Source organism: Notamacropus eugenii, chromosome 2 (assembly GCF_028372415.1).
Source record: "Notamacropus eugenii isolate mMacEug1 chromosome 2, mMacEug1.pri_v2, whole genome shotgun sequence".
Classification (NCBI taxonomy): Eukaryota; Metazoa; Chordata; class Mammalia; order Diprotodontia; family Macropodidae; genus Notamacropus; species Notamacropus eugenii.
This window is the reverse complement of record NC_092873.1, coordinates 102,141,735-102,165,945: the sequence shown is the minus strand read 5'-3', so window position 1 is coordinate 102,165,945 and position 24,211 is coordinate 102,141,735. Positions and strand designations below refer to the sequence as shown.

General features: G+C 43.0%; 1 protein-coding gene across 2 annotated transcripts in view; it reads right to left on the bottom strand.

The window, feature by feature from the left end:
- Nucleotides 1-9,428, bottom strand: part of MDFI (MyoD family inhibitor) — a 31,330-nt gene extending 21,902 nt beyond the window's left edge. Inside the window, exons 1-2 of one of the 2 annotated variants that reach the window (XM_072642058.1) lie at nt 9,153-9,428; nt 6,785-6,895 (exon numbers count right to left, since the gene is read on the bottom strand). In XM_072642058.1, the coding sequence (XP_072498159.1) occupies nt 6,785-6,884 (100 nt within the window). In that variant the 5' untranslated portion in view covers nt 6,885-6,895; nt 9,153-9,428. Of the gene's footprint in view, nt 1-6,784; nt 6,896-7,498; nt 7,677-9,152 lie in introns of those variants that run through there. The other variant, XM_072642059.1, reaches the window with a different exon arrangement.
- Between the last annotated feature and the right edge of the window lie 14,783 nt (nt 9,429-24,211).

Below are 24,211 nucleotides of genomic sequence, written 5' to 3'. Positions count from 1 at the left end.
GTTACCTCATCTGTAAAATGAGGATAATAATACAATTACTGTGAAGATCAAATGAGATGTTTGCAAAGTGCTTTGCAGACCTCAAAATGCTATCTCTGGTTATTACATCCCTTGTTAAAACCTTTGTTTTGACAGAGGGTCAGTTTTCCACTGCCAGTCCTGCAAGACTCAGCTAACAACTAAGAAATGGAATGACTTCGGAGATAAGCTACAGAGGAATTCTACTTTAGTTGGCTTACGTGACCATTGTAATCCCTTCTAACCAGAGATTCAATGGTTTTGTGAGCTCACCAAGTCGCAGGGTCAGGAGGAAGGGAGAAAGGCAGAGTTTTATTTCTAAGTTATTTCGAAAAGGTTAAACTAGCACAGTGAGTAGAGAAAAAAAGTCACAGCAGACAGTCATGCATGACACCCTCCTCCTTTCTTTGTGGAGGTGGAGAGCTATAGGGATAGAATGCTGCATACGCAACAGACCAAGTTGAGTTATTGGTTAGTTTCGCTGAACTGCTTTCCCCCTCCTTTCCTATTCTTTGTCCCAAGGGATAGCTCTCTGAGCAGAGGGAAGGACAAGAGCTACATCTGGAAACTAAGGTGAGCACAACCAAGGCAACATTGTACATAGTAACAGCAATGTTGTTCCAAGAACAAATTTGAATGACTAAGTCATTTTGAGTATTGTCAATACTCAAATCATCTACAAAAGACCTATGAAGGAAGAGGCTATCCACATCCAGAGAAAGAACTGATCAATAGAAGTATGTATAATATGGCTTTACATGTATATACATATTTGTGTCTAATGATAGGTAGCCTTCTCTGGAAAAGGAGGGAGAAAAACAATACACAGTAGAGAGCAAAAGAAAACCTAGAAGAACAGAAAAGCAGAGTAGCTTTGAAAATGATGTCTAGTATTTGTTACATAGTTTTTTTTAAAAAAAGAAACAATATGAAATGGAAATTCATGGTTTTATATCGAATCTTCTTTTTATGTTGCGTTGTATACATGGAAATGTTCTGTCTTTTTGTATTTAGGTTCAAAATGAATTAAAATTTTTAAAAAGAAATAAAAGTGTGCTGTAAAAAGAAAAAATATCAATAAAATGTTAAGTGGGCAAAAAGAAAATTGCAGAGGAATGTATCTTTCAATGCTGGGTGAGGGGAGGACAGAAGAGAAGAGGAAGGAAAAGTAATTTTTTAGGACAGAGGACAGAATTACTCCTTTCAAATAACTCTAAACAACCACCTAAGAAGTTAGAAAAGTGTTTGATGGTTGATAAGAATTTGCTGGCAAGAGCTCTTTATGTAGCATTGGACCCGAAGTTCTGAGAAAGGAACTGATTCCAAAGGAAAGATTTGGGATGAATGGAGTGAGGGGTGGGGGAAATGGGTGAGGGGAAGTATTCTAATGATAAAATGCAGCATCTTGGGAAGGAAAGAATGAATCGCTTGTAGTCAGAAGAGTGGAGTTTAAATCTTGCATCAGGTGATTACTCACTGTGGGCCACAGTTTAACCTCACTTTCCTCATCTGTAAAATGGGGATAATAATGCCTGTCCATACCTGTCAAATGAGATGTTTTATATGAAGTGCTCTGCAAGCACTATAATGACTATCAGCTATGATTACTTGACATCACATATACAACCTGTGGCCTGCCAAAGGATTTCCAGTCTCCAGCAAAACATTTAGAGGAATGTAGAGAAACCTTTACATTTTTCCTGAAGGATGCTGGAAATCCTTTGGGTTCGTAATCAGCTTACAGACCACGGATTGTACAGGCCTGCTTTTTGGGGTTATTAGATAACCCCATATGAGATAACAGCTATTAAAGGCACTAAGAACTATATCTATCTATACATACATATATATACATATATGTGTGTATATATCTATATCTATATCTATATCTATATCTATATCTATATCTATATCTATATATTGTGTTCAATCGTTTTCAGTCATGCCTGACTCTTTGTGACCCCATTTGGGATTTTCTTGGCAGAGATACTGAAGTGATTTGCCATGTCCTACTCCAACTCATTTTGCAGATGAGAAAACTGAGGCAAAAAGTTAAGTGATTCAACCAGGATCACATAGCTGGTAAGTGTCTGAGGCCAGATTTGAATTCAAAAAGATGAGTTTTCTTGATTGCAGGTCCCGCACTCTATCTACTGTGCTACTTGGCTGCTTGAGTGCTATATATAATGTTGTTGTTAATGGCAATAACATTGTTGTGGTCAGGTTAAACAGTTTAATTGGGCTGAGGTGGTCTACTGGCATAGGTTAGGATGTTATTGACATTGTGTTAGAGTGGAAAAAGAACTGGATTTGAAGTCAGAGGATTTGGGTTCAAATCCTACCTTTGGTACTTGTACACTGGTAACCTTTGATAAGTCATGGACTTCTCTGTGCCTCAATTTCTTCATTTGTACAATGAAGAAGTTAGATGAGGTGACCTCTGAAGTCCCTTCCTGCTCTTAGCTGATCATCATCAAGGGAAGTATTTCATAGAAGAGAAAACCAGGTCCTCTTTGACACAAAGGGGCCAGAACTATTATTGATAAAAAGTGCCAAGGACTTTAAGACCCCAAATGCTCTGACTTCCCTTTATAATATTAACAGGTTTATGATGACTAGAGGATCCCAGACTTTGATTAATTCTTTAGACATGGCATTCATGGCCTTCTACAATCCATCCCCAAGATATGTTTCCAACCTTATTTTTCTGGCTCTCCTTTCACTCTGATCAACTTGGCAAGGCTCCCCAGACTCCTGGGACGGCCCCCTTTGCACATCCAGCTGTGTCCTTGTCCTGGAGTCCTCTGTGCACCTCCTATCTATCCATTTCTTACTAACACTCATCTTCTCAGTCTTTCCCCCTGGGCATGGTAGCTAGAGAATTGCATTAGGAATCAGAGACCTGGGGTGGGTGGGTGGGTGGGTTGAATCCCAACTCTGGTACTTACTATGTTTATGACCTTGGATAAGTTATTTCCCCTCTCTGGGTCCCAGTGGCCTCATCTGTAACATGTAGAACTCAGTGGCCTTTAAGGTTCCTTTTACTTCTAAATACATGATTCCTTACAACACCCACAGTTCTTATCTTTCACTTTTTTGGTACAGCCCACCTTGGCTTGTCAGTTACATATTTATGTAGACTATATATCTACATATCTTACATCCTCAACTACAGAGATTGGGCAGAGATTGTATCTTCTATTTCCCTAAGGAAGCCCCAGGAGTGAAGGGACAAATCAAAGATAAGGACCACAAGTGCCTACTGGGCAGAATTAGAGCTCTGGGATGAGCTCTAACCAGGTGCCCCTGGACATGAGCTTATAGGGAGTACCAATGGTGCCCAATGATCACATGTGAACATCCTAATTCTTAAGGAAAATTCTTAAGATGATCTCTGTTTTATGGCCCAATTAGACTTACAGCTCAAGTCCAGTGGGACTGGAGAATATCCCATGTAGAAGGAGCTCTGAATGCTCTTGGCCTTCCAGTCTGGTCTGAAACTTGCTATACCCCAAGAAGCTCATTTGGGACCAAGGTCAGGATTGTGAATCTCTCCCTTGAGAAGCCAAAAATAGGATCACAGATCTGGAGATAAAAGGGACTTTTGGGGTCTTCTAGTCCAATATCTTAATTTTACTTTTGACCTTTATTTTGAGCCTCCCCCCCCCAAATTAAGTGTCTTTACATAGCTAGTAAATGGCAAGGCCAAGATTTGAACCCAGGACCTCTGACTCCAAAATCAGTACTCTTTCCACTATACCACAAATAATAATATCATATTTTCACCCAAATTTCTTCACAAAAATCTTGTGAGGTAGGTGATATTATTTATTGTTCTTGTTTTATAGATGAAGAAAAAGAACCTCAGAGAAGTCAAATGATTTGCCCAAGGTCATAGATAGTCAGGGGCAGAGCTCAGGTCTTTGTTCATTGCTTTTTCTACTATCCTATGATGCCTCATTGTGTCATGCAGTTCTGATTAGTCTACCTTTCATCCAACCTACCAAATCTGGTGCTCTGGATCACAAGCTGGTGGCTTGGCTGTTACTTCCTCATGATACTAGTGAATCTATCCTCTTTACTTTCTCCTTCCTAAGTCCCACTCAACTATGGAGTGTGTCTGGAGAACTATGTGACTTTTTGGGACCTGAACTTGAACTCATGTCTTAGACGAATACTTTCCCCACACTACCATTCTGCTTCTCAAATTAAGGAAAGTCAAGACATTGTTTGGAATCATGGTCCATGGGCCTGAAACTCAAACCCTGACTGAAGAGAGCCAGGCCTATAATCTCGGGAAGGTGGATTCTGGGTATCTAGAGGGTAGGGAATTGGGGGAGATTACCCACCCCAGAAATGGCAACTTGCCACACACCTCCAAAAAATCATGGAGAACTGAGATTTTTCATTGCTGGGTCCTTCTCATTTATCATTATAGCACTTAACTAATTTCAGAGTAAGGAAAAAAACAAGTGGGGATAGGGAGAAGGCGGACCTGGGATTTTGATTCTCTGGCTGGTTCAGGGTTGGGTTTGAAGTGAACCCTGGGGAACCAAAGTGTTGGGACCAATGTTTTGTCAGCCCTCTTGGGCGTGGGGGATTCTGGTCCGGGATTCAGGCGTCTGTGGGGTTTTGGCTGGGCCTCCTGCGGTTTGGGCTTCCTGGGCAGCTTGTTCGTTCTCCCAAGGCTTGGGCAGGCATCAGCAAAGCCAGCCCTTGTGCTATGAAAGCAGCATTGTCTGAGTCCATCTGGGGCTTGGGGAGGGGGCATATTTTGTTATGGGGGAAGAGGAAGGTGGGGGTGAAGGGGAGGACTGTGGTCTGAGTGCTTCAGGTTGCAACTGGAGACCTAACTCTTCGGATGGTTAACTCTGGTCCCCTGGCTCCTAGCCAGCCAGCTCCCTCTTCTTCCTGCCACCAAGTAAGTGGAGAATACATCTCAGGCCAGGGGTGGGGGTGGAAGAGGGGGGTGATCATAGAACAAGGAGGCATGGGGGAAGAGGAAGAGGGAATTAGAATGAAAGGTGAAGAGAAGGCAGAAAGGAGGGAGAATGGGAAAGCTATGGGGTGATGGGGAAAGGAAAATGCAGGGCAAGAAGGGGACCAAAAGGAAGAAAGAGGAAAATGAAGAGAAGAGAGAAAGAGATGAGTGGAGGATAATTAGTGCCAGTCCTCTGGGTTCGTCCCAGTCTGGGAACCTAGAACTAAAATACTCTTCATCTTTTTCTTCTCCAGACTGAAGAGGTCCAATTCTTCAAATATTTTTCTCCCAGATTACTTGATTCCAGGGTCTGAGGGCTCAGGGAGAGGTAGAAAATCACAAAATAGGGACCTTAGAAATGATCAAGTCACAAGATCACAGGACTTTGAGCTGGAAGGAACCTTCTAGAGTAGATAGTTCAATCCCCTTCATTTTTAGAGATGGAGAAACTGAAGCCAACCAAAGTCACACAGGTTTTGAGCTCAGATTTTGAGCAGGATTGGAACTCAGAGCTCATGATGCCAAATCCAGGTCTCTTTCCACTATACTAAGCTTCCTCCTGAACCCTCTCATTTCAAATAAAACCTGGGTACAGATATAAGAAAGTGACTTGCCCAAGGTCACACCTCGAGTAACTGTCACTGCGAAGCCTAGAACCCAGGCCACAAGCTAGAGCTTATTGAAAAAAAAAGGACAGGAGAGAGTTTGCTATTGGTGCTGGGGAAGCAAGGGCATGAGGAGGACTTCTTCACAGAAGTGATGGAGTGGGAATAAAAGTTTTGAAAGGAAAAATTAGGTGGACATCTCTTCCCCCCCCCCCAAAAAAAAACTGCTTTGTTGCACAGGTTGCAGAAGTCCCACTGGAGAATCAGTTGCATCCTGCCCTCCTCTCCCTCAGGTCACTTAGAACTGGGGCAGCAGGTCACAAGGGCTGTGGGACCAGGAACATTGCTGCTTTGCAAAGAATCTGTTCGAGGAGGGGCTCCAGGAGGGAGAATGTGTGGGGAGGGGTTGTTTGCCGAGGTGGAGAGGTGCAAGTGAGGTGCGCGAATGGTGGGTTGTGGCCGGGGTTGGGGGGAGAGGGGAGAGACAGCAGGCGTTCAGGGAAGCGAAGAGTGAGGGTGAGGGCGAGGGGGCGGGGTCCTGGGGCCGCTAACTGCGGCGGCGGCCGCCTTGGGGAGGCGAGGCAGCGAGAGCAGACAAAAGTTTTCGGGAATAGCTGGGCTCTAGCGGGGCGGGGGAAGGGAAGAGAGAGCCAAAGACTCAGACATACACACACCCCAAGGTGTTTACACTGGACAGGCACCGTGGGGGGACAAACCGGGAGAGAGACGCAGGAAGGCAGACAGAAACAGTAAAGAGAGTTTTGTTGGGGTTTTTTTTTTTTTTATCTCTTCCTTTCTTTCTTTTGGATGTGTGTGTGCGTTTGGGGGGAGGAGGGGCGGGAGAGCGCGGGAGCGATGGAGAGAACCTGGTGCTGCCGGACCTCAGCCCTCCCTGGGATCCTCCCCGGATTCCCGCCATCTCTTGAGGAGCTCACAGTTTCCCAGCAAAGCCGTCAGGAGGGAGCCCTCGCCGTCCAGCCAGGCTTCTAATCGTCCTTTTCCACATCGCCCCCTCGCCCCGAAATCTGGGTTCCTAGACCTTCAGCCCCGTTGTGGTCCTCCACACCCTGGTCCCTGATCCCCAAGGAACCTCGCCCCTACCCCAAGTCTCCTGAGCCGTTCCCCTCCACCCCACCCACGGCTTCATCCTCCTCTGGTGCTATCCCCCTCCTATGCCTACCTGAGGCTGAATCCAGGACCGGACTGGGGGGTTGACCCAGTCTGGGGTCTCCATGGGGCGCGTCGTGGTGTCGGGAGAGCGAGCCGTTCACCTGGGACATCTGCCCGGGACCTGCAGAAGACGGAGATGGACCAGAGGGCGGGGGAAAGCGGGCGTCCCGTCCGACCCCTGCTCTTCTCTCGCTCTCCCCTGCCTCTCCCACAGAGCCAACCAGCCACTTGGGGTGGGAGAGGGGGGAGGAGGCGGGTAGCGAGGGGTGTCACAACATGCCCGGGGGTGGGGGGAGGCGGGACGCGGCTTGCAATAAGCCCTCCTTTCCTCCCTCCTTTCCCTTTCCCCTGGAGTCAATGGCAAATTTACTAGACTTCATGAAGCTCCGTATGGCCACCCCAAAGGGTCAATGTCAGACTTGGGGCGTCTTGGCCATTGGCGAGCAACTGTACTCTCCAACCAGGGTTTCGGGCAGCCTTCTTTCTTTTGGTCCACTTTCACTCCCTTCCCTCTTTCCCCTTTTCTTCCTTCTTTCCCTTCTACTCTCACCTCCTTTTCTCCTTGCTTTCTCTTCTTTCCTTTTTGTGCCTTCCCCCCCCTCCTTCCCCCCTCCTCTCTCCTTCCCTCCCTCCCTACCCCTCCCTCTCCCTCTTTTCTCCCCTCCTTTCTTCTCCCCCCGCCCCCTTTACATCTCCTAAGTCTATGGTCCCTTCCACTACTTGCCTTTCTGGCTTTCCTGGGACGATTTCCCTGCGGGGCCCCGGTTCGCACCCCCTCCCTCCGCCCTCTCCACGGGTCTAGGACCGGACACGTCTGTGCGCTGGGCCGGCCCCGGCCCGGCGGTGCCCCGGGCTCCCACAGGAAGCTCCACTAGGTCCGTTTCCTCCGCGCTGCGGAGAGAGGGGCCTCCGCCCCCCTTCCTTCTCCCCCTCCACTCCAACACACACCAGTCCACCACCGCGTCTGGGAGCAGAGCCCGGGTGGGGGAGGGGGCGGGTCGTTTTCCCCTTCCCCCACTCAACGAAAGTTTGCAAAAGAAAAAGTTGGGAGAGAGAAAGGGAAAGGGAGAGGGGAATCAATGGAAGTGGGGAAAATCACCTAAAGAGAAAGAGTGACTTTGGACTTCTGTCTAAGGGACATTTGTCCAGGTAATTCAGGCTACTAGACGATCTTGACCGTGGGACTGAAGGACTTAGTACATTGCAGGTTTAAGTGTTTGAAAACTGTCTCCTGAAACACCCCACTGTAATCCCCCTCCAGCCCTAGAAAGGATGCTCAGAGGCTGGAGTGCGGTGGGGGGCGATGGCAATAATGGAGTTGGACTGCAAAAATTCATCAAGAGACAAGGGAATTCTTCAGTGTGCCCCCCACCCCCTACTCCCTTACCACCTTACCTTACCTTACTACCTTACCACCCACGTATACCCTACCACACACCCCCCACCCTTACCCTGCAAGAGCTCTAAATTGGGATCCTTAACTCCTGCTTACTCGTACGAGCTAGGGTAGATGGAGGGGGGAAGGATGGACAGGTCTACTACACTGATAGTTTGGTCGGTCACCAAAGCAATCAACAAGGAAGGCTTCTTTAAAAGGGAGGGAGATGGGGGAGAGGCAGAGGGAGACCCAGTAGCTTAGTCTGATTAAACGTAGCAGAGCTTTTCTGAAAACGAGGTTGGTGTGGCGTGGAAGAGGGGCCTTGGATGGGGTGGGGGGATGGGGGCCAGAAGAAGACTAGGTTAGGATAGCAGCCGGGTAAGAAGGACCGAAGGGATCTAGCTCAAGAAGGAGCCAGTGGTGAAGAACATCTGGAATTGTGAGCTGGACCAATCCCCTCCTGGGGAGCCTTGGGTGGGGAGGGAGAGGAGGGGAGAAGGGTGTTTGGTGAGGTGGCAAAGAGCAGCATCGGTGCCCTGTAGGTCTGGGTTAGTCTGAGAACTGACTCTAGGTCAGTGTGACAGTCTGCACCTCCTGGGAGGGGTGTGTGTGTGTGTGGCGGCACACCCCATTCTGGGACTGAAGAGGCTATTCCTGCTGGGTCGGTTGGCAGACGGAGGCGTCCTGTCACTACAGGGTGACCGTCTGGAGGCTCTAACCCACTGGGGATTGGGGGAGGGGTGGAATCTGGGCTTCCTTCAGCTCAGCTCCTCATGTGCCTACTCCCCCAGACTCCCAGATTTCAGAGCGTACTTAATTACTCCAGAGTAAACTCCTAGATCACTCACCATTAATCTAACTTTGAGAGTTCTAGTTAGGCTCGGCAGCCGAGACTGGGCTCAAGAATCACGGAATTTCTCCCTGGGACTGCCCCTGACTCATGCTCATCCCCCGCTGAGTTTCTCCCTCCCAGGATCACCAAGGGGGCCTAGGTACTTACGGCGCTTGGAGATCTTCAGCAGCCGTTTCTCTGGCAGCTGGGTCACCGCCTGCAGCTCTTTCCTAATCAGCCCGGAGGGATGCCGCCCCAGCGGAGTGGCCTGGGTGGTTCCAGCGTCTTGAGCGCAAAGGGGGAAGGAGTCCGGGGCGCAGGAAAGAAGGGAATGCCGCCTGGAGAACAGGCAGTGCAGGGGCTATGGGCGGCCCGGGGCAAACGTGGCCCCTGACCCCGGCGCCCTAGGACCCAGCTGGCGGGCAAGAGAAGGCTGCCCTGACTGGAGACTGGGGAACGGGGGGCGGATCTTGGTCTTCCTGGCAGTGTCTGAGTCACCTGGGAGGCCCAGCAGCGCCAGGCTCGTCTGCTAGTGCATTCCTGCTGGCTTACCTGGGATACATGTGCTGTGTCCTTGGCCACTCCTCCCTTTTGAAGACTCTCCAGCTGGATACTGCCGAAGGCTTGGTTTCCCCTCTACCCTCTAACACACAAACACACACACGCACACACACACATAATCTCACTCACTCATCCCACCTCCTCCTTGGAGGTATCTTTACCTAAGGACACTTAACAGATATTTAGCAGCTCTGTCTTCCTGGTCCTCAGTTTACTCACCTGCAAAATAAGGAAATTTGGCTAAATAACTTCTTGGATCCCTTCCAGTTAAAACATTCTATAATTATCTCTTACAGCCCCAGGACTGATATTTTTCGGCTCTCCTGGCTTCACCAGCACCGGAATCCTCCCACCTTTGTTGACCTCATGGCTTTGAGTAAGGGTCCATTGGCCTGGGCAAATAGAAGTCACTGTTGGAGGTTTTGCTGTATCTCTTCACTCCCCTCCCACAATCATTCTCTTTGTGAAACCTAGGTAAAATCTCAGAATTTCAGACTTGGAATGAATGTTAAAAACTATCTAGTTCAAGAGTTCTTAACCCAGAACCCATGTACTTTTTTTAATGTTTTGATAAATTATTTCAATATAATTAGTCTCCTTTGTAATTCTGTGCATTTTATTTTATGCATTTACCAGCCTGCCAAAGGAGTCCAAGACAGGAAAAAGGTTAAGAACCCAAATCTTGCCCAGCCCCACCCACCTTCATTTTACAAAGGAGAAACCTGAAATCTAGGGAGAGGAAGTATCCTGTGGAGGTTATATAGCAAGAAACATTTAGAGCCAAGATAAGAAGCTAGATCTATTTATTGCCTTCTGGCCTGGCGCTCTTTTAGTCCAAAGGTAAAGATCACCACAAAATATCATTCTGCCTTAAAAATGTATGTAAAAATGTGGAGAGGGCTGCTGCTTGTGCTGGCAGGAAAGCCCAGTCCTTTCCCCCAGCCTCCTTTATTTGATGGCTAGACAGGAGCCTCTCAGGTCTTTAATTCAGTGCAGTTCAGCAAAACTTTTACTGGATATTGTGTTAAAGATACAAAGACAAAATAAAACTAGTCCTTGCTTTCAAAATACTTGCATTCCACTTACAAAGGAGTGTGTGTGCATGTGTGTGTGTGTGTGTGTGTGTGTGTGTGTGTGTGTGTGTGTGTGTGTGTGTGTGGTGGATATAACCTACACATAATTAAATACAAATGTTTGTCCTTTGTTTTCAGAGGAACAATGACACCACGGGATGTCTTGAATCCCTTGTGAACTGGATTTAAATGAGGCAGAGTTTCAAGAAATGGTCAGCCTCACTCTCTTCAAGTCCAGTTGCAAGACAAAGATCAAAATGGTGGCCGGGGGTGGCAGCGGCATCTTCAATGCCTGACCAAGCTCTAAGATAGGAAAAAGGTGACCTGTAAGACTATAAGATTTAAAACTGCAAAGGATCTTAAGTTCATCTAACTATAGACAGGAACTATGTCTTATGCCTTTTAATACTTGGAATGGTACCCTGGGCGCAGTAGATATTCAATAAATTCTTATTGAATGAATGAGTGAATGAATGAATACTTTGAATGAAACCCTAGGGTTGGGAGAGCTTCACAGGTCCTATTGACTTCAGTTTTATTCAGAGAGCCCTGGGCTATAGGGTATCTGTATCTGTAGAGTATCCACTAAGCTTTGTCACTCACTCACCAGATAACCCTGGAAAGGTCACTGGTCCACTCTGTGACTCAATTTCCCTTCACTTCCCCATACTGGGGATTTTGTGCCCCTAATGGTTGTATGTTCTTCTTCATGCTTTAACACAGACTGGTTAGTGTTATCCTTCTTTCTTGAAGAGGAGCAAAATGACATTACTATGTTAGTCAAGTTGCAGTGGGTCCAACTGTGGCTGATCAGACCAATACCAGCTCAGAATGTTCTACCACAGGTTGGGCACAAATAGTCCGTGCGAATATTTGGGATGGATTCTCTAAATTTGAGCATCTCAAGGTTCTTTTGAGCTACTTCAAGTCTGCTTTGCTCATAGATAAAAGCAGCTGATTGTATAACAAACTAGCTGATTATGTAGTCTCTTCTCTCTCAATCCTGCCCCTTTATCCATGGATTCTCCCAGGCCTTCCTCATGTCCCTAAACAACCACCATAGGAAGGAAAGAGATAAATACAAAGAGTAAAAGGTGGATTGTAAGAAGGTAAAATTTGTCCTTTGCAAATAACAGTAGGAGCTGACTATTGCCTAGTTATCACAACCAAGTTAGCCTCACAAAAGAACTAAAGAGGTGAGGGTCCATGGGATGAATGAGGGTGTGGAATGTTGCATATATCACTAAAGTCAGTCAGTGTGTTATTTAGTCCTTCTGAATTAAAAAAAATCTTTCTTTTAAAAAATTTTTATACAAGAGATGGTTTTCTGAGTAGGGGAGGAGAAGGGATAAATCTGGATATAAAGGCAACATAACAATAGAAATCAATAAAATTTGGCTGAAGCCAAATAAGGATAAAACTATCTTCAGATAATTAGTTTGAGGCTGCAGGTAAGGCTGAAGAACCAGGTGGGTAGGGGATGTATTCCCAGGAACCCAGAGGGCAGATGTCAAAGAACCATAAAACTTGAAGATAAAACTAAGAGATGATGCAGTCCACTCTCCTCATTTTACTGAGGAAGAGACATTTGAGACTGGAGAGCTGAAGTAACTTGTTAGTGACAGATTTGGGACTTGAGTCAAACTTCTGAGTCTCAGTCCAGCGCTCCTTCCACAGAACCAGTAGTTCCTTGTTCCCCTAGAAAAGCTGCCAGACTGCAGCTGCCTTGTCTCTGGAGTAAACAGCTCCAGAGAACTAGAGGGTCTCCCCGCCCCTCTCCAAGCCAATGCTCCCAGTTCTGGGCTCCTCTCTCCACCTCCCACCCCTGCAGTGTGGTTGTAGTGGTAGCCCCCATCCTGGCATACTACCCACATGTCCTGGCTCCACTCCAGACCAAAGGCCCTGGCCCTCAGCCTCCATCAGCAGTCTGCTTCCCTACCCCCACCCCAGCGTCTGGCCTGCATGCAGATAATTTTCTTGCTTCCTGTCTTAGGCAGGCAGGCCGGTGACTGGGCTGCTACAGCTGGATGCCAGCTGCTGCCTCTGACTCCCTAGGGAATGATGGGGACGAAAGCCCTGGCCAGGAAGAGGCCAAAAGACAAGTTTCCTGTATATCTCTATCCATCCTCTTTACCAGGGTAGCTGTTAGAGATACTATGGGCTTGGCCTCCAGCAGTCCTCAACTTGACTCTATCCCCAACACAAACACAAATCATGAAGGACCCTCAAGTTAGAACTAAGAAGGACCTTAATGACTGTCTAGTCCAGGCATGGGGAACCTACAGCCTCAAGGCCACATATGCCCCTCTAGGTCCTCAAGTTTAGCCCTTTGACTGAATCCAAACTTCATAGAACAAATTGAGGACCTAGAGGGTCACATGTGGCCTTGAGGCTGTAGGTTCCCCACGCCTGGACTAGACAGCCCCTTCCTTTTACAGGTGAGAAAACAGAAGTTCAAGTAACTAAACATGCTAAATGATAGATTGGAACCTCTAACTCTAGGCCCAGTGCTTTGGCCTCTCCAGACTGGCCAGAGCTCCTCTGCCTCCTTATCAAGTGGGATAGCCTGGGCTGACTGGTAGGTGAAGGGTAATCCAGATCAGAGCCCCAAAAGAGGAGAGACAGGAGGCAGGATGGTGTCACAAAAGAAGCAAAGAATCCAGAGCCAAAAGTCCCAAATCCTGGGTCAGCCCCTTACTAGGTATGCAGCATTTAGCAAAGTCACATGATTTATCTTTCAGCCTCTCTAAAATGGGGAAAGTAGCATCTGCCTGACATACCCCACAATCAAATTGTAAGTGCAGTAGAAATGTGAGTTATTGCTCTTACAAGGGGATGAGGGGGCTAGTTCTGTTCCTTTGCCCTTTCCTCTTCCCCTGACAAAGAATTTCTTGGACACTAAGAACCCTTCTTTCCCCCTCCTCTACCCCCTGATTCTCCTGAGTGCTTGAGGAAGGCTGATGTCTCTAAAGCTGAAGACACAGCTATTCTTGCCCTGTTTCCTTGGTGCTCAGGATATAAAGGCTTTTCTAGATCCCTTTCTTATGTAGCCAAATAACAGTAACTCATAGTTCTAAAGCTCCTCACATGTATTCTTTTGCTTGATACTTCAAAGCTCCTTCCAGGTAGGTGGTGAAAAGACTGTTATCTTCATCTGGCTAATGAGAAAGCTAAAATCCAAAGACCAAGGACACAGGATTAGTCAATGTTTCACTACCCATGTCTCTGGACTCCAAATCTAGTGTCCTATCCACCATCACTCCACCTCCGCCCAACACAGGGCTAGTCACACCCTTGATCTCACCATCACTCACGTGTAACACCTCTGTGACCCAAAACTATGAAATTCCTTTACCTGATCATAATTTCCTATCCTTCCATCTCTACCTGTGCCTCACCTTTCCTAAATCTAATTCCCTCCCACTCAGTGATCAGTACTTTTGTGTCCTCAATCCTGAATACTTAAAACTCCACCTACCATGGCCTCCCTATTCAGTCCCTCCTTTCCCTGGCCACCTTCCAACCTTTTGGTGTAACAATGATGGCTCTCAACCAACTGTGTTGGAAAGGATGTGCTAGGCTAATTCACACTATGGTGGTAATGACAGATAATGCCTCAATATATTCTATACCCAGGAGGTTTACATTAAGAGTAGACCTGGGTATCAAATTCAAAATATAGCTTCATTTTAAATTTATTGCCCTTGCCTATTACATAAATCATGAAATATAGTATAGTCCCAAAAGTCTTAGGTGCAGTTTTAAGCCTTTAATAACATAAAATTGCACTGAGACTTTTGGGATGCCCAGGATTAAAGCTAGAAGGGACTGCAGAGATTCCAGAGTTAGTTGTGGGGAACCTGTGGCCTCAAGACCATATATGGCCTTCTAGGTCCTCAGGTGCAGCCTTTTGACTGGGTCCAAGTTTTACAGGAAAAAAATTCTTTTATTAAGGTCATTTGTTCGGTGAAGTTTGGATTCAGTCAAAGGGCCATACTTGAGGACCTCGAGGGTCACATATGGCCTGGGGACTGCAGGTTCCCCACTCCTGTTAACCCTTTATTTTAAAATGAGGAAACTGAGTCAAAAAGAGGGGGAATGTCTTACTTAAGAGGATGCCACTAGTTAGTGGTAGCACTATGATTTGAACTCTGACCTCCTGACTCCAAGTCTAATGCCTTATTGGATACCAGAGACTTCTTGTCTTATCTCCATCCTTCTCACATGCAAACCAAATGAATTAAGATAATATGAAAGCCAAATCTATGTTTTCCTTTGGATGGATTTCAAAAGTTCATTTCCCTTAAACTTTTGAATTAAGGAAATGTTTGTGCTATTCTAAAAGATAGGGCTCTAAACAGAGGCATGAAAATCTCTTCCTTTTCAATGAACAACCCTGGAAATTTCACATTAAAAAAAAAGTGCTAGATTGAAAAAGGATATCTGATTGTGAGATAATGCTCCTATTCAAAGATAACATTGTGCCAATTCCATGGGACTCCTGAGCAGACTTGTGATAGAGGCACTTTGGTGAAGAGATCAGAAGACCTACCTTCAAATCTCAGCTCTGCCACTATGCTACCTGCATAGGTAGAGCAAATCATTCATCCTCTTAGGGTCTCACTTATTCTCTAAAAGGAAGTTTTTGGACTAAATGATTTCTAAATTTCTTTCTAACTTTAAATTCTATGAGATACTATGATAAATATAAAACCTCCTCAGCAAAATTCATAGTAATGAGAAAGAAATTGATTTTAACCTCCACATTAGAAAAACAAAATGGATGAAAAACATGTTTCCACCACTATCACTTGTAGCTGGATAGAGAGAACATGAACTTGCAATATTGGGGCTTGCAAGTAGCCCTATTTCATCTACAGGACTTGGATTTAAGGTGTCTGCCTTAATCCTTCAGAAGGAAACTCTATCAGTTCTTTACTGCTGCCTAAAAACATGCCCAGGTATACTCTATCCTTAAGAGTTAACAAACAAACAAAAAACCCATCTCACTTGATCCTGTCATTTTCTCAATATGATATTTCTCCTATATTTCACTATCAAACTCTTAGAAAAAGTCATCTACACTGACTGCCTCTACTTCCTCCCCACTAAGGGTGTGCTGGAGCTAGTCTTAACATCACTTGTTAAATTTTCAGTGTGAACATTTATATGTCAGAAATTCTCAAAGCTACAAATCACAGTTTGATTTATTTGCATACTGCCTAAACTTAAGAAAGTGTTAATAATGCTAATTAAACTTAAAAGCATAAATGCATACATTTTCCCTCCTGGAAAGTCAGATTGTTAAACATTTACCACATAGCTCTGTTTTCCTCTAGAAATACCACTTAATCTCTGCATGAGTGTAGTAGAAGACTCAAGGAATGAAGTAATCAACATACTGGAGACCTGGTAACTGTATAACAACAGCAACAATGACAACAACTGGCATTTCTACAGGGCTTTAAGGTTTGCAAAGTGCTTTACATCCTTGGTCTCATTTGAGCCTCCTAACACTCGAGCTCAGCAACCTCACTTCTTAGACTCATACTCTGGCTTCTGCCCCCATCACTCTACTGAAACTTTTTCCTCCAAAGTTTTCAACCATTTTCAATTAAATCCAATGGGCTTTCCTCTTTTCTTCATACTTCAGACATCACCATCACTCCTTCACCCCTCCACACATCTTTTCAAATACCTTTTATGTTTTGTCCCATTTGTATTTTATTATGCGTCCCCATTAGAATATATACTCATTGAGGCCAGGGACTATCTTTTTTGTTGGGATTTGTATCTCTAGCATTTAGCACAGTGCCTTGCACTTAGTAAGAGCTTAATAAATTCTGGTGAACTTGATTTGTTGACTTGACTTTCCTCAGTCCTCATCCTCCTTGACCTCTTTGGAATTTCTAATATTTCAGACTACCCCCTCATCCTAGGCAGTATTTTTATTCCCTGCACTGCTCTCTTCTGGTTCTTCTGTCTTACTGTTCCTTCTCAGTCCTCTTTACTGGTTTTTCATCCATGTTCTGCCATCAAACTGTGAGATTCCCCAAAGATCCTCTCACTTCCTCTCCTCCCGTCCATTCCTCTTTACCTCTTCACTCCTGCCTTTCCTTTTTCTTTCCTTCCCTTCCCTTGTCTTCTTTTCTCCTCCTCTCCTTCCTCTCCCCTCTCCTTCCCTCCCCTTCCCTCCCCTTCACTTCACTTCCCTTCCCTCTCCTCCCTTCCTTTCCCTTCCGTTCCCTTCCCTTCCCTTCCCTTCCTTTCCCTTCCTTTCCTTTCCCTTCCTTTCCTTTCCCTTCCCTTCCCTTCCTTTCCTTTCCCTTCCCTTCCCTTCCTTTTCTTTGTAAGTGTCTGAAGTCATATTTTAAATCAGAAAGATGAGTCTTTCTGACTCCAGGCCAAGAATTCTATCCATTGTGCCACCTAGATGCCCTTATCTTATACTTAACATGTACAAATCAGAATTCATTATCTTCACCTCTAAACCCACCCCTTTTCCAAAATTTCCTATTTCTTTGAAGTCATATGTTCCTAACCCAAGACTCATCCTTGACCCTTTTCTCTTCTTTGCCTCACATATCCAATCGGTTACCAAATCTCATCAATTTTGCCTCCATAATACCTCTCAAATGTGCCCCATTTTCCCCACTCTCACATTCATCTTTCAAATTAAGACCCTCATCACATCTCCCCTGGGCTTCTACAATAGCCTCCCAATTGAGTTTGTGCATTCTCTCTTTCTCTCTCCTCTACACACTATACAGTGGTCAAAATAATCTTCCTGTGGCACTGTCTTCCCCCATATCTCTTGCCTGCTCAAAAATCTTCAATGTTTTTTCATTGACTATAGGATAAAATATCTGTTGCCATCACTTAGTAAATTCTTTAAGCCTACATTTAAGACCTTTCATAATCTGGTTCTCTTCAAGGTGTCAGGACACATGCCATCCTCTATGGGAGTTAACCTTCAGACAAATGTCCACACCTTGTAATCTCATGATGTTGATTGGGTCCACCTTGGTCTACCTATTACATAGTTGCTAGGTCCCAACACAAAGTAGACTCCCTGAAGGTCAGGCAGGGTTTTGTTTTTATTTTGTATTCCCTATTACAGAGCCTGGCATATAGCATACAGTTAATAAATTTTTCATGTATTGAATTGTGGCAGTTAAAGGTGAGAGAGAGAGAGAGAGAGAGAGAGAGAGAGAGAGAGAGAGAGAGAGAGAGAGAGAGAGAGAGCAAAACCAATCATTTCAGCAAAGTGTCAGGATTTAGAACAAATCAACATAAATCATCAGCATTCCTGTATGTCACCAACAAAGCCCAGCAGGAAGAACTAGAAAGAGAAATCCCATTCAAAATAACAATAGAAACTACAAAACATTTGGGAGTGTATCTACTAATATGCATGTAGGAACTATATGAATCCAACTATAAAAAGACACTGGGTAGTTAGGTGGCACAGTGGATAGACCACTGAGCTTGAAATCAGGAACACTCATGGTAAACTACTACAGTATGTTTGCCAAGAAAACCCTGAAATGGGATTATGAAAAGCTGGACATGACTGAAGTGACTGAACAACAAATAAAAGAAATACAGAACAAGGTAATTGGAAAAATATCAATTACTCATGGGCAGGTCAAGCCAATATAATAAAAATGATAATGCTAACTAAGTTAATTTACTAATTCTGCTCTGGGTTAATCAAATTCTGATGTTGCCACCACCCAAGTGCTTGCCCTGATCACCTCACATTTGTTCCATTGCAGTAGGCTTGTGGGTTTGCCTGTCTGAGTCTCTCCCTACTCTAGTCTGCCCTCTGTTCAACTGTCAAAGTGATCTTTCTTTCTAAAGTCTTACTATTTCACTCCCACTATTCAGTCAATTCCAGTGGCTCCCTTTTGCCTCCAAGATCAAAGCCTCCATTTGGCATTCAAAGCTTTTTGTAACCTGTTCCCTTCCAACCTTTCCAGTCTTCTTATACCTTGCATTTTCCTTCTCATAAACTTTGCGATCCAGTAATGCTCCTGACTTTAATGGCAACTTCTTTACTGTTCCTTGAACAAAACTTTCCATCTCCAGACTCTGGGAATTTTCACTGTCTGTATTCTCTACCTGGACTACTCTCCAATCTTAAATCTACCTCCTGGTTTCCTTCAAGTCCCAACTAAAATCTCACTTTCTACAGGAAGTCTTTTCTGATTCCCCTTATTTCTAGTGTCTTTCTTCTATTATTTCAAATTTATCTTGTATGCAGTTATTTTTACATAGTTGTTTGTATGTTGTCTTCCCCTTTAGACTGTGAGCTCTTTGAGAGCAGGGTATATCTGGTACTGGCTAAGAGACTGAGTGGTAGTGGAGTAGTTACAACATACAGTAGGAAATGATCATAGCAATCTATTGTTTGATAAACCCAAAGATCCAAAGTTTTGGAGACAAGAACTCACTATTTGACAAAAATAGCTGGGAAAACTAGAAAGCAGTTTGGCAGAAACTAGGTATAGACCAACATCTCACAGTACATAGCAAGATAAAGTCGAAATGGATACATAATTTAACCGTAAAGGGGGATATCATGAGCAAATTAGGGAACTTCAGAAAATTTTACCTATCACAGCTATGAATAAGGGAAGCATTTATGACTAAACAAGAGATAGAGAAGATCATAGGAAGTAAAATGTATAATTTTGTTACATTAAATTAAAAAATTTTTACACAAACAAAATCAATGCAGCCAAAATTAAAAGGAAAGCAGGAAACTGGAAGGAGATAGGGAATGTTACATTAAGTCTCTCTGGTAAAAGCCTCATTTCTCAACTATAGAGAGAACGGAGTCAAATTTATAAAAAAAATGGTCAAAGGATATGAACAGGCAATTTTCACGCAAAGAAATCAAAGCTATCTATAGCTATATGAAAAAAGCTCTAACTAACTATTGATTAGAGAAATGCAAACTAAAAATACTCTAATATACCACCTCACACCTATCAGATTGACTAATATGTTAGAAAAGGAACATAACATATATTGGAGGGAATATGGAAAAATTGGGACACTAATACACTGGTGGTGGAGTTGTGAATTGGCCCAGTCATTCTGAAGAACAAGTTTGGAACTATCTCCCAAAGGACTATCAAACTATGCACACCTTTTGATCCAGCAATACCACTGCTAGATTTGTACCCCAAAGATTTCAAAGAAAAAATAAAAGGATCTATAGGAACAAAAATATTTATAACAGCTATTTTTTGTGATGGCAAAGAATTGGAAATTGAGGGAATACTCATCTATTGAGGAATGACTAGACAAGCTGTGGTATAAATTGTGATGGAATACTATTGTACTATATGAAATAACAAGCAGGATGGTTTCAGAAAAACCTGGGAAGACTTATATGAACTGATGCAAAGTGAAGTGAGAAGAATCAGAAGAACATTGTACACCTTAACAGCAATATTGTAATGATAATCAACTCTCAAAGGCTTAGCTACGCAGATCAAGACAATTTTGAATGATTCATGATAGAAAAAAAACTGCTATCCATCTCCAGAAAGAAAACTGATGAAGTCTGAGAGCAGATTGATTTATAATTTTTTATTTATTTTTCTTGTCTCCTCCCCTTTTTTTTGCAACACTGCTAATATGGAAATATGTTTTGCATGCTCTCATATGTATAACTGATATCATATTGCTTGCCTTCTCCATGGGTAGGGGAGTAGAGTGGAGAGAGAATTTCAAACTCAATTTTTAAAAATTAGTGTTAAAAAATCAAATAGAAAATACAAGACATTAAGGTCTGTCTTCCATCTCTCTTTGTATCCCTAGTACTTAACACAGTACCTGGCACATAGTAGGTGCTTAATAAATGTTTTGACTGATTGACTTACTGACAAAGAAATATTTTAGAGAGCTAGGAAAAAAAATTCATCTGGAGGAACAGAACGTCAAGAATTTCAATAGTAGTAATTGTGGGGGTGGGGAAAGGGAAAAGGCCTAGCAATATCAAATCTCAGACTATACTATAAAGCAATAATAATGAAAATTATTTGGTACTGGTTAAAAACTAAATAGGTTTGTCAATGAAACAGATTAGGTATTCAACATATAAAAGCAAATAAACACAGTAACATAGTATTTGATTAATCCCCAAACCCCAGTTCCTGAAAGAAGGACTCATTATTTTACAAAAAGTGCTAGAAATCTGTACAGCAGTCTGGAAGAAATTAAATTTAGATCAGTTCCTCACACCATATGCCAAGATAAGCTGCAAATGGATACATGAACTAGATATAAAAGGTCATATCATAAGCAAATTACAGGAAGAAATTATTTTCAGATTTATGAAGAACAGAAGCATAACTAAATAGGAAATACGGATAATTTTGATTATATAAAATTTTAAAGATGTTTTTTGCAAAATAAGGCTAATGTAGTTAAAATTAATAGGAAAATAAGCAAATGGGAAAGATAATTTTGCAGCAAATTTCTCTAAAGTGTCATATCCAAAATATATAAAGAACTAATTCAAATCTACGAAAGCAAGAGTCATTCCCCAATAGATAAATGGTTATAATTAAGTTTTCAAAGGGAGCAATCCAAGCTGTCAACAACCATATGAAAAATGCTCTAAGTCACTAATAATTAGATAAATAGACATTAAAACAACTTTGAGATTTTACCTCATACCCATCAAACTGACAAAGATGTGAAAAGATGAAAATTATACACTTTGGAGAGACTGTGGGAAAAAAGGCACACTACTTCACTGTTGGAGGATCAGTGAAGTGGTCCAGTCATGCTGAAAAGCAACTAGTTAGTACATATATACACCCAAAAGTTATTATACAGTATATATTCTTTGACTATATCACTAATACACACATATACACATACATATATATGTATACACACACATACATATATATACATACATATATATATATATACATATATATATATATATATATATATATATACACATATTCTTTGACTTTATACCATTACTAGGCCTATATCCCAGATCAAAGAAAGAGGTAAAGGAGTTATTTGTATAAAAATATTTGTGCAATATTTCTTGGAATAGCCCCAAATGGGCAACTAAAGGCTATTTTCTTATTGAGAAACAGCTAAACAAGGTATGCTATATAAATGTAATGGAATATTATTGTGCTGTAATGAAATGACAAAACAGAAAATTTAAAAGGAAACTGAGAAGATCTCTATGAATGGATACAGTGTGAAGTGAGAGGAACTAGGAGTACAATTTATGTAAGGACAATACTGCAGAGAAAAACAACTTTGAAATACTCAAACTCCAATTAATACAATGATAAATTAGGAGTCCAGAAGACTGAAGATGAAATATGGCCCCCATCTCCGAAGTATCACTTGACTTTCAGTACCTCCAACTCTAGAGATCTAGAGAGGATCAAATGCGATAACATTTGTAAAGAACTTAGCACAATGTGTAGCACATAGTAGGTGCTATATAAAGGTTTAGTCCCTTCCCTTCCCCTTCCACTTGCCTATCTGTGGATCATTCTCTTTCCTTAGTTAAGCCAAGATCTTATGTCACTTTCTCCAAGCTCATTTACTCTTGTGTATTCATTCATCAATAGTAATCTATATAACCTCTTTAAATCTCTGATAAAGAGATTTATTGCTTTTCAGTGAATCACCTTATGAGTAACCAGAGGTTAGTCAGCTGGAGCTAAACTTGTGAGTAAGCTCAATGTTACTCTCCCCTTGAGAGTGATCAGGGAAAATAATAATTATCTCAAACCCCCAAAGAATAATACCCCTAGACTACAATTATGTCTGACATGGTAGATAGACATAGTTCTAGTTTAATTTCCCTCTTGGAGATAGATGAGTAAAGGGGTAAACATTCATCCATGGCTCTCCTCTTGCTACCCACAAAGTTGGAAATTACAACTTCTTTTAGAGATGGAGTGGGACACATCCTAGATCAGCTAACTCACTGTGCCAGCTATTTTATGTTAGATGTAGCCACATCTATGTTGCATGTAAGTTGGAAGAATAAGACTGTGGCTGCACAAGGAAGAATCACAAATGGTGATCCTTTGAAGCTTCACTTACGATTAAGAATCATGACAGCTGAATTCATGTTATTGTTTTGGATTCCAAAAACTCATAAGAGAGTTATTGTGTATAGGTCTCACCTTTACTAGACTGTAAGTTCACTAAAACCAAGGTTTGTGTCTTATTCTAGTTTTGTATACTCAGCAGTGAGCATATAGCTGATTTTTAAAAAATGCTCCTTGAATTAAATTAAACAACTTTATGGGGTAAGTAGGTCAAAGATTGTTATTGTCACTTTACAGGTGAGGAAATAGTGTCAGAGAGGAAAGTAGATCAGAATGGTAAACTTGAGTGTCACACAATCTGAGTTTGAATTCGTGTGTGACTGTAGGCAAGTTTCTTAACCTCCCTGCTCCTCTGTTTTCTCATCTTTAAATGGAAGAGATTAAACTAGATGCCTCTAAGGTCCCCCCAAGACACACACACACACACACACACACACACGCGCACACACACACACACACACACACACACACACATACACACATAGCTTTAGATTTATGATAATTCTCTTAAGATCTTTAACATAGTCCATAGAAGTAGTGGAGGATAGAAGGGACTGGCATGATATGGTCCATGGGGTTGGCAAGAGTCAGACATGACTGAACAACAACATAGACACCAGTAATTAGGAAAGACTTTTGAATGAACCCTACACCATGCTGCCCAAATAATTGTGATGATACTGTCCTTGCCTTTGAACGGTGCTTTGTACATTTCAGAACACTGTTCCATACACTCATTCATTTTATTCACAACCTGCTTGGTTCGTCCTGTGATCCAAATGAAGAAACAAAATGTAAATCCCAGAGAGGGCAGGGACAGTTTTTATTTTTATTTTTTGGTATGTGTTTGAAGATCCCAGCAGCATTTGTTGAATTGAATTAAGTTGTTTTTCCAAGGCCCCACAGCAAGAGAAGGTTAAGATTAGAACCTGTTTGCATTCTAGTCCAGTGCTATCTCCACTGGACCCTTTTTCTTGAGTGTGACGGTATCTGAGCAGCAGGTAGAGAGTTAATGGATGGGTCAAGTAGGGGCAGTCCCAAAACCACTAGTCTACTTTCCAGGTAAAATTCCTGCATAATAACTTCAGTAGCTGTCCTTTTGCATGTCTGAATGTTCCCTGGAACACAGGACTAAGCCAGCTCTGGCCATCTTGGAGGGAGAACCCAAATATAGGAGTAACTTCAGGTTGCACAGCAACTTGAGTAATTAAGAAGGATCCTTCCATCAGGATTTGTGAAACTGAGGCAAATAAAAGAATTCCAATTTAGAAAAAGGGTCTGATGGAAGAGCTCCCAATTTGATGAAGGAGACGCAGTCCCTATATTCAGGGATCTACCAGCAGATTGCAGGAGCAAGAAGAGAGTTATATATGCATTCTAACAGAGTTGGAATTTCTTGAGGGGAGCATTTCTTTCTGGTTTTGGTTTATTTTTGTTTGCTGGTTTTTGCCTTGTATTTGACCCCTTTGTATAATTT